General features: G+C 42.0%; 1 protein-coding gene across 1 annotated transcript in view; it reads left to right on the forward strand.

Annotated features, from left to right (window-relative positions):
* HIP1R (huntingtin interacting protein 1 related) overlaps positions 1 to 16,127 on the forward strand; it is a 360,114-nt gene that overhangs the window by 220,290 nt on the left and 123,697 nt on the right. Inside the window, exons 16-17 of the mRNA XM_069214961.1 lie at positions 6,364 to 6,480; positions 7,616 to 7,717. Coding sequence (XP_069071062.1) covers positions 6,364 to 6,480; positions 7,616 to 7,717 — 219 coding nt within the window. The remainder of the gene's footprint in view (positions 1 to 6,363; positions 6,481 to 7,615; positions 7,718 to 16,127) is intronic.

Genomic DNA, 16,127 nt, shown 5'->3' on the forward strand with positions numbered 1-16,127 from the left:
TGGGCAAAAGAGGAGTGGGGAAGGTCAGCAATTCTCGAAAGCCCCTCGAAGCAAAAACCCATACTATTAAAACAAAAGGATTAGACGGGGGATCTTAGACGGGGGATCTGATAAGCCAGTGGGTTGCTGTCATAACAGGCAGTATATAGAAAATATACTGGCAACAGTAGAGGATAAGTTAGCGACAAAAATGGCTGAAATTTTTAGCACACTATTGCTGAAAATTGAAGTACTTACCCAAGAGGTTCATAGTCTGAGGGTACAAGCAACATCGACACCAGCAGATGTACTAACGGTACCTCTAGATTTACCATCTGGAAATTGTGTTGAGCAGGCAATACTCGCGGGCAGCAGTTTAAGACATAAAGCCCCATGTAACGAAACAAGTTTGGAGGCGGAGCCCACTATACCTAGGGAACCCGAAGTGATTCGAGGGTCCCTAGAGGGTAGGCCTCAACCAACTCGAGTCCATAAGGAAGCAAGAGAGCACAACAATAATTATAATGTTAGGATTGATCTCCCACCGGAGGCCGCTCCATTTGTATGTATATTATCAGGAGTCCCAGAACTTAGTTCAGGTAAAAAAGAAGGTTACAATTACTTAAAAAACAAAGTAGCCTTCTGGCTTACTAAGAATAGACCCCTCCCCCCTACCATTGATGGTAACATTTTAAATGTTAGAAGGGTGGGTTGGCTTGGCCACATGATTAAAGATATCCCAGGTGATCTGGTAATAGTTAATTTCAGGAGTACTAATGTGGTCCCATTTTTGAGAGGCTGGTGCCCGCAATTTGCAGATGGACCAATAGTCACGTGGGAATTACCAGATTTTTATCCTACGGTGTATCCCGAGGTGAAGGTGCCCTCCCAGATTAACAAAAATGTCATTAACCCTCCCAGGGGTTGGTTCGCACCAGAAAGCATTGAACCCTTGATTACTGCCGGGAGATATGGGCCGTTATCCTGCCTAGATGAGAATGATTGACTGATCGGTAGAGAAGAAATAGTTAATATAACTTTATTAAAATCCCCCCACATAGAAGATATAAGTTGGAAGGCTATTGCCACAGACCAAAGTAATAATCCTGACACTACCCCTGTTGGTACATTGTCTGCACTACCCAATGTTAGCACGGACCCACCCTCTGCTTTAGCCGAACCTGTTGATATGTTATCAAGGTATATATCCTGGAATATAGCCGGTCTGGAGTCCAGCCAGTGTATTCCTGATTGGAGGGACTTCATAGATCAGGGCGATATAATTGCATTCCAGGAAACATGGGCTATCACACCGATATTTCGGGTGGGGTATCTGAACTTTAGCAAGCCAGCAACTAGAGGCCAGAAAGGGCGTCCTGTTGGAGGTCTTACAATTTGGGTCCGCCAAAGTGCGGGTGTAAGAGTTGAAGATGTGACAATTGATAGTCCAGACATAATTGCCTTAAAGATAAAGTCCAACCAAGGTATAAACATCCTGTTGGTTAATATTTATGTCGGGGGCCTCCAGGGAGGAAGGGTTTCTCCGACCCTCCTCCTGTTGGATGACATTCTATCAGGAACAACGACCGATGGCCACAAGATTGTGATGGGGGATTTTAATACATGTTTTGAGCCTTTGGGTACTGAGGACGGCCCGCTCACCGAGGATGAGGAACTATCCTGGGGTATTCCCCAACTTGAGATACCTCCGATTGCTAAGTGGTCGAACTCAGCCACCTATATCAAGGGGCTATGCCTGGATATGGGTCTAAGAGCTGTTAATGGAAGGGTTAAGTCAGATAGGAAGGGCAGGCACACGTTCAACAACGGCAGGCACAGTAGTCGTATCAACTATATTTTGGTCGATGTAAGGCAGTGGTTTGCAGTTGTTGATATGCTAGTTACGGAACGCCCAGAGAGCGACCATGACCCGCTGGTTTTGACCTTAAGGGATTCCAGCTTCCAAAGGTCTGAGGGCAGTGGTCCTAATATTACAGATAAAGAGGTCATTGTGAGCAATGATATGCGCAGGGTACGTTGGCCCAAAATAGCTGCGGACGCTGGGGCCCGCAGGGCGATAAGAACCTTAGTGTCTAATTCTGTGGAGCTTTTAAACAATTGTGGCTCACAGGACGAGATTAACAGCGAACTTATACGTACCCATTCTGACTTGTTTCAGGAACTTAAAAAGTTGTTCATCAAATTTATCCCTAAACAACCCAGGACCAAGAAATACTCATCCACTACCTGGTTTGATAAAGAGTGTAGCAAGACAAAAAGAGTTCTCTTTGAGGCTATTAAAAACAAAAATCATAGCCAGATTAGATCTTGTAGAAAACTCTATAATGAGGCAAAACGCAAAGCAAAACAAAAGTGGGACGAGGAACGCTGGCTTATGCTGTCAGAAGCCTGTGATAAACGCAATATGCAACAGTTTTGGTACCTCATAAAATGGGGTATCTCGCAGGACGCCCACTATAGCCCAGCATCTGTCTCTAATCATCAGTGGGTAAAATTTTTTGAAGATCAGTTTAAGTGTCATACAGTTGAAGTGACTATACCCTACTGTCTTGAGCCCGTCGAGCCGTTAATATTCTCAGTTACTGAAGTTATCAATTGCCTGCAAAACATTCCCAAAGGGAGGGCCCCTGGCCCTGATGGTATTCCAGCTGACATTTTTTTGGAAGACCAGGACCTGTGGGTACCTTATATACTCCACCTGGTGAATGCAGTTGCAGCAGGCGCTAAAATTCCTGACTCATGGTATGGGGCAGAAATCCTTCCTATACACAAGAAAGGCGATCGCTCAGTACCCTCAAATTACCGGCCCATCAGCCTTATTTATGCGATCCAAAAAATCATAGCGCGCCTCATTTTAGGGAGGATACAGGAATGGATAACAGACTCAGATATTTTGACTCCGTTGCAGGCGGGTTTTAGACCTCATGTAAGCACCCTTGATCAAGCCTTTCGTTTTGCCCTTTTATATTGGAAAACAGTTTTTTTGGGTAAGGGCAAGTTGTATGCAGCTTTTGTGGATCTAAGATCTGCATTCGATTTGGTCCCTAGGTCTAAATTATGGGATTGCATACTGGAACAGGGAATGCCCAGGGCTCTAGTGCGACTCTTAATGAATCTTCATGCATACACTTATGCCCAAGTCCGCTGGGGTAAGCCTGGCGAGGTTACGGACAGGTTCCATGTTTTGAAAGGTGTTAGACAAGGATGTGTCCTGGCTCCCACTTTGTTTTCCCTGTTTATTAACGGGGTTACCAAATATTTTGCAACACATCCCACGGATGCTCCCCAGATAGCGGGAATGAAAGTACCATTGCTCATGTTCGCGGATGATACCTTGTTATTATCAAAGACAAGGCAAGGGCTCCAGCAGGCCCTACTCAGATTTGAATTATTTTGTGACGAGCATGAGCTAGAAGTAAATGTTTCTAAAACAAAATTCATGGTACTAAGAGGTCGAACACAAACTGTGGCAAGGGTTAAAATGGGTGGTGCTATTTTGGAGCAAACTAATGAATTTACATATCTGGGTGTGCATTTGATAATTTTAGTTGGAAACCCCAGATCGATATCCAAGCACTTAAACATGTTCAACTAGGCGGTGCCCTTCTTAAGGAATATAAAAGATCATTTACCCGCCCGATGTCCCCACTTATGGAAATCTATGGGTCAAAAATTCTTCCCTCAGTCTTGTATGGGGCAGAGCTTTGGGGTTATAGCAATCTGGACCGACTGATGCTGGCCCAAAATAGATTTACAAGAGGGGCGGTTGGTCTTCCGAGGTCATCCCCACGTATCCCGCTCCTTTATGACCTTGGGCTCCAACCGGTGGAAGATCAAGCCAGATTTCGGCCCTTGGCCTTCTGGCGGAGGTTGTGGTCTACCCCAGAGCTGTTATTATATGCGAAAGCATGCCTCGAGGTAAGGGACACCCTAGGATCCGATAAGATTGGTTGGTTTAAGGGTATTAGAACCACCCTTTGTGCCATGGGTCTAGGTGCCCTTTGGCACAACCCAGACTCAGCTACTTTTCCTTCAAAAAAAGAGCTGAAACAACTATATTGGGAATGGGTGGTAGGCATAAGACACTCATCCCTTATAGGTAGTTCCCTTACAACAACCTTTGTACACGTGAAAGATGTCTCTGCAATTGAAAAGTACTGGGATGTTATTACAAAACCTCTGGACCGCAAATTATATCACCAAGTTAGAGTGGGCTCAATACCTTTAAGGTGTTTAACCTCAACCTGGGGCACTGGAGGCCCAGATAAATGCCCATTGTGTACTGAAATGCGGGAAAATGTGAGCCATTTGTTCTTTGCCTGTCCATTATATGCTGCCCCAAGGAAGAAGTGGTTGGTACCCCTATGCAAAAGTCTGGGCACACAATCGGCCGAGACTGCTTGTAGGATCCTTAAAACTGATCTTTCACCTACGATAGCAATAGGGGTGGCCAAATTCCTGGGGTGGGCATGGATAATTCGTTCTGAACTACTAAAACAGCTATATGTTTTAGATAAATAAATTATCTTGAACTTTAGAACTGAGTTTTTAAAGTAATGTTCTTCTTTTTTTTTAATATGTTAAAATATTTAACAAATGAAGCATTAGATAGATTTAATACGTTCTTAGTAGCTTTTATGAAATATTGTATTTATTATTTAATCGTTAGCACTGATAATTTTATAAGTATTATGACGTGTAGCATGTCTTTTATGATGAAATATCGAATAAAGACTTCATTGACTTGACTTGTTATTCCTACCAATTCTCTAGATTACTTAAAAAGCTCTGTTGCTTTCCTGAATATTATTCGAAACCTGCCAAGTTTTGCCCTTTGGGCATCTTTCCTTGGTTTATCATTCTGCAGTTCATGCCATAGCACACTGTTGAATTAGGGCTAAGGATGCTATTTACCTGTTCCTTAGTCAGGTAGTAAGCATCCTTGTGGTGTCTGATTAGCCGATGCACCGAGTGGACTTCCTATTGCTGAACCCAACAAAGTTAAACACCGTGGGTACAAGAACATCCAAACAATCCCCAAATTAACTCTTGCACGACGTGCATCGAAAACAAATGTGGTTCAAAAAAACACATTATTTGGAACAAGTGAAATACACACAGATTCATGGACTGTTTACCACAGTGCAGGGGAAATAAATTAATAAAACAATGCTTAATGGCTAACAGATTCCATTCTACAATAACTTTACACAAGAAAACAGAGGCCACACCCACAAGCCGACTCCTTGTTTTATCTCACTAGCCGGATTTAACCCTTTGTTGTATGCTTATGGTTAATTAGCATTTTTATATCTACCACACACGAATGAAATCACCCGGTGGAAACCGTACGTGCAGGTGCTAGTCATGTCCATTGTTGAGGGAGGGGCATTATGACCCCCTCTAAGCTTCACCTCTTATAATGACCCCTGCCCCACTCAACAATGTTAATAGCATATTACACTCTGAACATCTCCATATATTATATTATCATATTATACACACATATGTGTGTGTGTTTGTCATTTTGCAGTAAAGGTTGAATATTGCTTTAGGTTGATGGCTTTCTTGTATGATCTCAGTTATCACTCATCCCTCCACACAGGTGCACATCTCACCATAATTGTGGAGAAAGTGAGGTATCATACATTTTATGTGGACAACAGTCAGAAAAATAAGGTTCTGTGCAGTAGACTTGTGGGAGTGTGCACTGTCTACTAATTCTGAGATAGAAATGCAGTCTGCAGCAACAAAATCCCAGCATCTGTGGAGAGGGTAGAAGAGAGCAAAAACCACCTCTTTCCCATAGTGATTGTTAAAAGCCATTCTCTCTAGCTCTTAGTCAGGATGGATCTGAAAAACACATCTGTGGCCGTGGTTGTGGTGATCACTGTGGGTTCCATATTTTGGCTTGGATTTTGTTGGAGTGAGCGGATGCAGTGGTTTGGTGCTGCTCCCTGTGACACCGACATAGAGGCTTGAGATGATTGTCGGGGTGTCTCTCATCCCCTATACTGTATTTGTAAGCTTCAAAGTTGCTGTCTCATGCCACGTCAGTGTAGTGTCTTTCTTTGAACTGTAGCGCAGTAAATTTTCCTTGAACTCTGGATGTGGCTGGGTCATTTATACAATGACACACGCACTTCCTGTTGGCATTTTGATTCAGCCTCACAAATATCCCTGAAGATGTTACTTTCACTAAGGTTAAAGGGTCAGTGTGATACTCTTGTGTGGTCGCAGGTGGAGAAGGTCATTCACTTCTGCTTATCCCCTTTCAGACTTTGGTGTGCTTTAAATAGAATTTCTCTTCTGAACAACTACATGTTTTACTTCACTGAAGACTTTTGTTTACCTTTACCATAGAATGCTGATACATCGAAGCAGCTAACAGTGACTCAGCAAAACCAGGAGGAGGTTGCTCGGATCAAAGAGCAGCTGGCTCTCCAAATGGACCAAGTGAAGCGGGAATCAGAAATGAAGGTGGGTTCTGAACCTGGTCCTTTGTGGAGGAAATCAGTTGAGGTCTCAACCCATCACCTTTTAGTCACGTAAGAGCAACAATCTAATAAACACGCAGAGATCATTCCTTTTCCATTCTTCAAAACATTTGTCCACATCCATTATTCATGTATCTATTGAAAAAGTAATCCAGTGCTCATTCATACATCCCTTTTTCATCCATTCCTACTATCTTTTAATTCATCAAACCATTCACCTGCATAATCTCTCACTCATATGCGAAAGACCTGCAGTCATTGGAACACAAATCCACCATCTGGCTCTCATTCATGTATTAATTTGTGTAATTTTTACGCCAGCATCGGCTTGCACCCACTAATCCAAATATTTATCCAAACATCTGTCTTTAGTTTATTTAACAGAGTTCCTTGGGGGTTGCAATATAACACCTGTATAATACCTTTAACAAAAGCAGAATAATAGCACAGCCCTAGGCACTGTTGCCAGCTTTTTGGGTATATTTCTATTTGAAGTAACAAAGTGAGTTGTCTGTTACTGCGTACTTGAAGGAATGTTATTACAAAGTTCTTTAAACTAGGTCAAAGCAATTGGGGTTGTCAGGGAACGTGGTTCAATTCAGTTAACTACAACCCTTGTATGAGGAGAGAGACACCTCGCTGGAGGGATTGCCATCTGTGTGATCTCTCTTTGCTAGGACTTTCCCTGGGGTCAAGTTTGAGACAGTTTATAGTAGTTCCATCTGTTCTTGGCACTGGTATCCTGAGGGTAGAACGGGCCTTCTGCACTCCCCCTGTTCCCATAAACTTGCTAGCTTAATGTGGGCAGTGCACTAATTCTGAGTGCCAGTGAGGGTTCTCAGATTTAGTGTTAAAGTCCTTAGTTAATAGTTCAAACATATCTAGGAAAGATGATGATCGTGCATATATGTTGCATCGCTGTCCCCAGCGGAGTAACCTAAAGAAACTTTTTAGATTTGTTAGTGTTATCAAGAATCACAATCAATTTGGACTGTACAAGCTGTTCCAAAACAATTAATGTTAGATTTTGCTTAAAAATTAGTTACCTCCATCATAAAAATTAGCTCACTGTCTTTGAATTCCTTTTTCATCCATTGTGTTTTTGTCTGTTGGCACAGCTGGAAGATCAGAGTTTTCAATTGGAGCAGCTGAAACAAGACCTGGAGTCCAAGGTGGCCGAGCTGACCCGGATCCAGGAGACGCTGCACAGTTCTGAACAGGTACACACCGATCTGGGAGCTATCTGTACTGTCTGCTGAGAAACTGCACATCACAGAGAGAAATACTAGTGAATCCCACCATGGCACCAGGGTGGAGGTCTGTGTTCTTTGCTGAGGGGATGTTTGTTATAGAGACAAGCCTGTACACACCATGTTTGGAGGCATTCTGCGCTTGATGCTGAGGGGCTGGGGTCAAAGAAACTAGGACTGATGGCTACTTTCCTGAGCATGTACTTATTTTGAAACGTACTTGTTTTCAAAGACTGTTCATTTTTTTCTAATTCATGTATTTATTAGGTTTTAGCAAGCGGTGCATTAAATATATCTATAAATATTAGGATTGCTGCAGTGTCTCAGACTGTTACACATTATCCATCAAATGACACCACCAAACCAAGAACCCCTGCTGTTTTATTACTGTGTTGATGCTTGCTTACAATTGTTTCCAACTTCCACTCTAAGCGCTTTATTGATTTGTTTGCCTATGTCCTCTTTTTCATCCATTAAGGCCCCTTTGTCCCAACTAAGTAAGTTTAATCCATGCACCCACCGCCCTCCTCCCTCTCTAAAGTGCAGGCATTAAGTTGTATTGGTTCTTCCATCCTACTCATCACCTCTGCTTGTATATTGCTGTGCAATATTACCCTTATGTCTAATTAACGCCGGTCTAGCGTCTGGAGGATCAACGAGCTGCCTCAAACTTTCGGCCTATTTCGCATTGGTCATTAGCCACCCTCTCATTATTCTGTGCGATTCAAATGTGTGTTGTTCCTCTACTAGATCCCACAAGTGTTTCTCCATGTCCTGCCTTGGGCCCTCTCCCTGGCCCAACGCAATCTGTTGTTTAAGTTCCCAGTGCTGCAAATCTACTTCAAATTTTGTCCCTTTCCCTTGAGAAGCTACCCCTAAGGGACACTGCTGTAAGACAGTTTAAAGGAGCGGAGTATGTAAAAGGTCCTCGCTTAAATGTGTGTGGAATCATCTTCCAGGCTCGTTCCTGCCAAAGTCATTCGAGGGGTCTCATCACAGTCTATTGTAACTCTGCTCCATATTAGGCACATTACGACTAAACTCTCCTTTTCATGCTGGATCGAAACAAACCAAATGTTTTATGATATACGACCAAAAGTAACAAAATACCAAAAAAGCCTGCATATGTCTTAAATTTCAACCTTCCTGTTTCCATACAATGGTGTTACATGTATTTGAAGATAAACAACCCAGAGGCTGTGGTGCAGCTTATTGAGAAGTTATGAATTTGGATTACAAGAAAAGACAACTCCTTACCACTTTAGTGTTTCTTCGCTTTCTAGAACTGCATTCCTATGTGTAAAGGTTCTTGCTGTTATGGGATGGTACCATAAGATCAGAAGGTTTAGTTGTATTTTCCAACATTGTCCTACTCTGAAGATGTAGAGCAATGCATATTGTTTGTCCTTACTAGAGGAGTAATCCTCTCAGGGATTCTTCCTTTCAATCAATACAACAACTATTTACCTTTATTTGCCACCCTTAAGAAATAAATGACTATATTAGACCCTGTTTTACCGTATTGGATGAGAGACCTCTCCTAATGCTTATCTTGCCCTTTAATTTTTTTTTACTTTTTACTTAGTTTAGTGTTAAAAGTAATAACTAAATTTTATAAGCAATGTGACTTCTGGAGCTGGACGAAGGACATGCACACGAAACAAATGTGCATCCACAAATAGGAGTTGGGTTATACATTCAATATTTCTTCCCTCCTACCATTGTGTTGTTTCGTCTCATGATGAACATTACACCAAAGGAAAGATGTCCATCATTACATGTGTGGCTCTGGGAGTCTAAGGGTCACCCTGGGGACTGAGAACTAAGGATCCTGAATATCCAGGAGGAGCCTTGAATCACCAAGTGGAGGGGTTGGGCGGGGGGGGGGGGCAGCAGTGTGGTGGAGGCCAGAAGGGGAGTTTGATGGTACAGGTGTGGGGGGTGAGATGGATGGAAGGGCATTATAAGACAGTCTCTGTAGCTAGGTATACTGTATCGGGGGCAGAATAACAGCGTACATGGGCCACTAGTATTTAATTCTGGTGGGGGAAGGGTGGTGGTATGATCATCTGAGAGGGGTCAGGGGGGTGGATGGTGAAGAAGTTCTCTCAGCCTGAAGACCCACGAAACCCAACTGTAGCGAGTCACACACATGTTACGGCATGTTGTGTTATGTTACATACACTTAGTATAGCACAGCGAATTTCCCTCAAAGGGGTATCTTGGGGCTGTGACTTGAGAGCATTTGGATGACGGCAGAGGCCCATGGTCTTCTCTCTGTGTAATGCAAAGGCCCCAGTCTATAACCGTAGCATCTGTCACCAGGCTACACTAATGTGGTGATGGATGTTTCCATTATAGTTTGATTGCGTAGTTCATGTGGGAGAGGTCGAGGAACCAGAGAGCCACCTTGAGTTTCAAAGGCCTTTTATAGATGCTTGAGGTTGCTGTCTGTAGGTCAGTGACTGTTTAAAGTGTGTGTGTTACCTCAGCCCTGTATGGATGTAGGGACGACAAGTCTCATATTACATGTTGAAGGTCTGTGGCAGGATTGGCAGAGCTGACACAAATAGGCACCTGGGAAGATTCTTTGGAATCTTTTTGGGGAGAGGTAAGCCGTGCATGGATGATAGAACTGTATAAGCTTTAGATGCGCATTGCTGAAGATCTTCTGTGGCTCTCACTCATTCCTTGTCATGTAGGGCCCTGCCGTTATCAGCCTCCCATGTTTCCTGTAAGTGATGTAAGGAGATGTGCATGCGAGTGATCAGCGGTTTAGTTAACCATGTAGCAAGTATTGTACTGTTCCTCAGGGTATGTAACAAATTTATAAGATGGTGGGTGGCAGGCTCCAAGCCATCCCCCATCCATATATCTCAGAGAATGGAGCATAAGAGGCCTTAAATGAGAAACTCACTACAATGAAGGTCATATTGTTACATAGGAGCCTCAAAGGAGAAGAGATTGCCACCATGGAATAAGTCTCCCAAGGTGGAAAGTCCAACCTCGTCCCAGAGCTGAAGATCATGGCTGGTGAGGCAACTTGGCCTTTTAGGTAGGCATAGCAGAGCTACCATACTGGTACTCCTCTTGTGCCTCAAGCCTCTTATTAGACATTTTAGAGCCAGTGAAGCAAGCGTGGATGATTTCTTACAGGGCAAATTCCTAGAGCCTTTGGATCAAACTAGATAAAGTTTTGATCCAGGGGGTAATCAGGAACACAAGTGTCTTCTAGAAAGTGGCCTCATAGCCAGCAGGATACCCATTGCAGCTGAGCTGCCACAATCTAGAACTTGAAGTTTAGAGTTCCCAGTCCACTGCAATCCGGGCAAGCTGTAATTTGGATAAGGTGACTTGGCCGTGGCAGTTGTGCTATATAAGGTCTCCTGTATCAAGGCCCTGGAAGAATTTCTGACTGGGAGTTATTGGGGGAATAGCATAATGGTAAAGAAGATGCAGAAGCATTGCCATCTTCTAGTTAGCAATACAACCCATTACTGATAAGAGGAGGGATCTCTAAAAGGCAACCTGTGCCCGAATGGATGCTACTTGGGCAGCAAGATTACCTTCTAAGATATCTTGTTCAGTACAGAAAATCTGAATCCCCATGTATTTGAATGACCTAGGTTCCCATCTCACTGGCCATCACCAAGGTCCAACCGAGCCAATACATCTTTTGGGGACGGGGAGAAAAGGAAGGATTTACTCCAACTGGCTCATAAGGTAGAAAGTGCCCCAAATGTATTCAAGGGATGGGAGATGCTGAAGTGATTGGGGCGTATGTCTTTAAGATAAAATGGGACATTGTTTATGGATGGTGAGATTGTGTGAGTCCTATAATCCCAGTCCCTCCCACGAAGGCATGCATTGACTGCCAGGAACTCCACTGCCAATGCAAAAAGGAGTAGAGGGAAGGGGAGCTCTGTCTGGTGCCTCTTCTGACCAGAAACGCCCTGGAGATCCAACCCCCCAGAGCAGACCCTAGCCATGAGTTCAGAGTATGACAGACGGACCAGTTTAAAAGTGTGGGGACCAAAGCCAAAACTGAAGACACTAAACAGGTAGCCCCAGCCCGAAAGTCAGATGCCTTCCATGGATACTTACCTTGCCTTTTAGCGATTGCCAAAGGCTTAGCTCTTGAATGTCACAATACCCCTATGTGTGTGGTTAAATGGCACTCCCTATATTTCTCTTATGTTGATGTTGTGCTCCTTCTTCCTGGAGCTCAACCTTGTGTTCAGTGGTGTCCCAATGGTCATTGCTTCTTATGGGACATGGCCTGTGTTGTGCTTTCCTTGGAGAGTTTTGATTACTGACAAGCTTGATAAGGAGATAATCTGACCATACGTCACACCAAGAACACTTGGAATCTTCTTGAAAACAGCAAGCAAACTAGAGGTGGTATGAGGTGCAATCTATCACATTTTTGTATACTTCACTTTAAATTTGTAAGCATATACAACACAGTGTTCCCCTACATTGACGCAAAATGCCCTGATCTAGCTGTGGGGGGGAATTGCCACAGCACCCACCAGCATAGTTACTGAAATAACCAGCCAGGTCCTTCTGAGAATACCAAACAACAATCTCCATTAAAAAAGGAGGCTGCAGGTTTGCTGTCCTTGGTTCGCAAATATGGACTTCCTGTCCAGAGGAGGTTAAACATAAACCCACTTAGTCAAGCTTTAGAAAAGCAGTAAAAATGTTGTTGCTCCTAAGCATTATCTTTATGTAGACATATCTTTACTAACACATGGTAATTTGTAAATATGTTTGCTTAAAGTATAGCTACGCTCCTCAAAACAATTTGCTTTGTATTGTTTGCCAAATACATAGATGTATCCCTTCCTGATCCTTTTTAGGGGTGAGCTCACAAGCGCTGCAGCCTGCTGTAATCTCTCTGTGGGCTTTTAACCACACCCACCGCGCGGCCATCAATTTAGTTGGTTTGTGGGCTTGCCTTTTAAAAGTCGCTTGATTTTATTTGTGAAAGGCATGCATACGTCATGCCTTTTCTGGTGTTTAGCCCTCCCCGAGCGCACCAGCCAACTACTGAAAACACACAAGGCTTCATGTTTTCAACATGGTTTCTGGACTACTTTTTATTTTTATTTCCTACGCAGCGTGATCGCGCTGCACATTTACCGATATGTTTGACTGGGAGCGAACTTCTGTTTCATTTTGTGTGCTCCTTCACGCTCATGCGTGGCTTGCGCTTTAAATCGGGTTGCTTATGTAAAACTGTATTACTTTTAACTTTCATTTTATGTGGCAGTTAAGTCAGGTTAGGAGTTTACAACGCTAATAGCTCTTAGTCAAGGAAATGCGAGACCCATTGCATTGCAAATGCTTGTTATAAATTGTTGACCCCCCTACCCCACAATCTGATATCAGTAGGCTTTTCTTTCTTTTGGGGGACAGTCACATATAGTACTCCAACTTTTCATAATTGAAACACTGTACGTCTCAAAGAGGGGTCACATAGCTTCATCCCTAAACTTTCTGGTGTCTCAGCTGTCGAGGGTTTCAACATTCCACAGTACCTCTGTGTAGTGCATGTTATTTCCCTGGTCCTCATTTATTTCTTGGACTTTGTTGCATTCATTGTGCTACGGATTCAGCACATTTCCACATTCCAGCCCTTCTTGTAGAAAGGGCAGTGTCTTCTGCACCCATTGTGGCATTCTAGTTCGAATATTGTAGTGGATCTTTGAGAACTTCTAGAATTACATGTTCTTCACTAGTGCAGGTTTTATAGTAGTGGCCACTAGAATCACTTATCAGCAACTTTATAAACCTGTAAAAGAATGATCTAGGAATTTTAGCTGCATCTAGGTTTCCATCTCAGCATTCTGTCCTGTTGACTAAGATTTTATTTTCTGAAGTCATGTGTCCTCTTATTTTATTGTCCAAAGCGCAGTGTTCTATGATTCCATTGTTTGTGGCCTATATATTAATGTTCTCTTGTTGCAGGCACTGATCCTTACATTTTGTCTGTGCACCAAGGATTTATTGTTCAAGTCCCAGAGTCCTAGGGAGTCTTTCTGAAAGGTTGTGATTAAATCAGGCCTCTTACAATGTGTGGAGCTCCAACTTGACCTTAATTTGTTGGGTGCATGGAGTGTTGCAGCATGTTGCCCTTGTAAAGCAGAGAATAAGATAGTGGTATTTTCAGACTTGTTGAGTGGAAGTAAATCACTGTTAATCTTTTTAGTCCTCAGAAAAATGTTTATCATTCCACCTCCTATTTACCATTCGATTCTGATCTTGCATGATGTGCTTAGAATTTAGCCATCATACCCCCAGAGGCCGTGTCTGCATAGTTATTCCAAAAGTTGTGCCTGAGCCATCTGACGTCTTGTTCTTTCTTATACCAGTGTTTTACAGTTTTTAATTACACTATATTAGTTCATAACTTTTAACTGCCCGACATTGTGCCACTTCCTTTAGTAAGAGCAGTATTTTCCTTTAAAAAACATGGTTTGTAATGAGTGTCTACTTGTCCAAGGGTCTTGTGTACAAAGGTTTTATTGTTTAAGGCTCCGCGTTGTAAAAGATGTATTAACAAATTGTCTTGTGTGGCAACATTGTAATATGTCAGCAAGTTATAACCTCTAAAGGACGTTTAGTGAGAACGTTATGTGCTAGGAAATTTCTTTCATGATTATAATTTTTGTTGACAGTTTTAAACATCTTCTAAACATAAGCAAACTTAGTATACCTCAAGAGGTATTTTAACCGGTTGGATCTTCCAATAATTGCATTTTATTTAAGAGAGAAAACACAAAAAGGAAGCAAAACAAGAGAAAATATTTTATTTACATGAATAAGTATAATCAGGTACGAATACAGGGAACAAATGCCTAATCATAAACGTGGCTTCATGGGAAATCTGTATAGTATAGTAAAAAAATGTACTACATTTTTTGAAGGAGGGAGAGGACCAGTATAATAGATACCCTACAAAATATATTGGGTAATGTTATACTTACGTCACCATAGACTAATGCATATGCAATATATAGCACTTATTTTCCATAACCTGTCAGTATTTCGACCTACTTAATTCCTCTTTTCTCTTGGTCAGTTGTCTTCTGTTTGTTCATTCATAAGTGACCGTTTTTACTTTTAGCTTGCTGTGTAAAGTGCGCTTGTACACTTTCTGATTTGCACTTACAACATAAAACCATAAATAGGAAGGAAGGTCACATTACAAGACTGTCTGTTCCAGTATTGTAGTTCAGACCACCTGTGCGTAAGGGGAACCAATCACTAATAGAACATGGTGTCAGCAAAGCATAACAGTTCACGTCCCTAGTTTCTGCTATTGTCTGCCTGTCTGTATAGGATGGAAAAGCAGAATAGAAGAATGTTTCCTCATTGTTAACCCAGGGCATTAGAATAATGCCTTGCAGACCATACATAACTTTACAGCGCTTCATAGAGACTTTAAAATGTTCAGTCTACCCATTTGTTGATACACGTATCTCATATGTTTTGATAATCAAATATAAAAGGAAAAAAAATCAGGCAAACCTTCCAGAAAACCATGCCTATAATGCACTGAGTGGCCGAATAACCCATTTTTCTGTATCAGCAGAGGAAGGCATTTTTAGCAAGTGGTTTTCTTATTTGTTCCAGCTTGTAGCAGTGAAATTGAATACATTATTGAGCTCTGAGTTTTAATTTTGTGCTTGGAAGGATTGTTGGAGTTACGTAGTTTTGAGGATGTCCCTTTGGAAACCTGTGTCATAGGTGTGCAGGATGACAAAGTCCAGCTAGTATTTCACACTATTTTCCTTCCAAAGGCCCAGGTGAGACCCAGTGCCCCAGCCTCCTTTACATGCTCAGTTCCTTCTACATAGCTCCTCCCTGTCTCAGGGTGTGCACATGCAGTACGCCATAATGAAAAACTCCATAATAAAGTACCTCGCAATTATGATGTTTTCATTTTGTTAATTGTAATGAAGAAAACAGCATAATGTAAAATACTATACTATAAGTAGGGCATCAGCTCTAATTTTAAATGACCTCTATGGGCTTTTCAGCTCACTATAAACCTATCTCTAACCTCAGCACAAACCATAATCATTACTCCTCTAAGGAACCATATCTGTAATGTTGTTGCAATACTAAACCCGAGCTTTTTTAACCACACATTCAACTCTATTCCTAACTAACACTATTTGTAAACCTTAATCTAATTTCAACCCTAAATCCTCCTTAATTAATTAGTAATGTTGCATTGCTTTTTTATTTAAAAAATAGTTTAGTATTTGAAAGTACTATATTGTATTCATTATTAGCTTTCTTCATTATAGTTTGTCTTCATTTAAGATTTGTGGTTATTGTATTTCTATATTATGTTTCTTCATTTTCA

The sequence above is a fragment of the Pleurodeles waltl genome, chromosome 11 (genome assembly GCF_031143425.1).
Source record: "Pleurodeles waltl isolate 20211129_DDA chromosome 11, aPleWal1.hap1.20221129, whole genome shotgun sequence".
NCBI lineage: Eukaryota > Metazoa > Chordata > Amphibia > Caudata > Salamandridae > Pleurodeles > Pleurodeles waltl.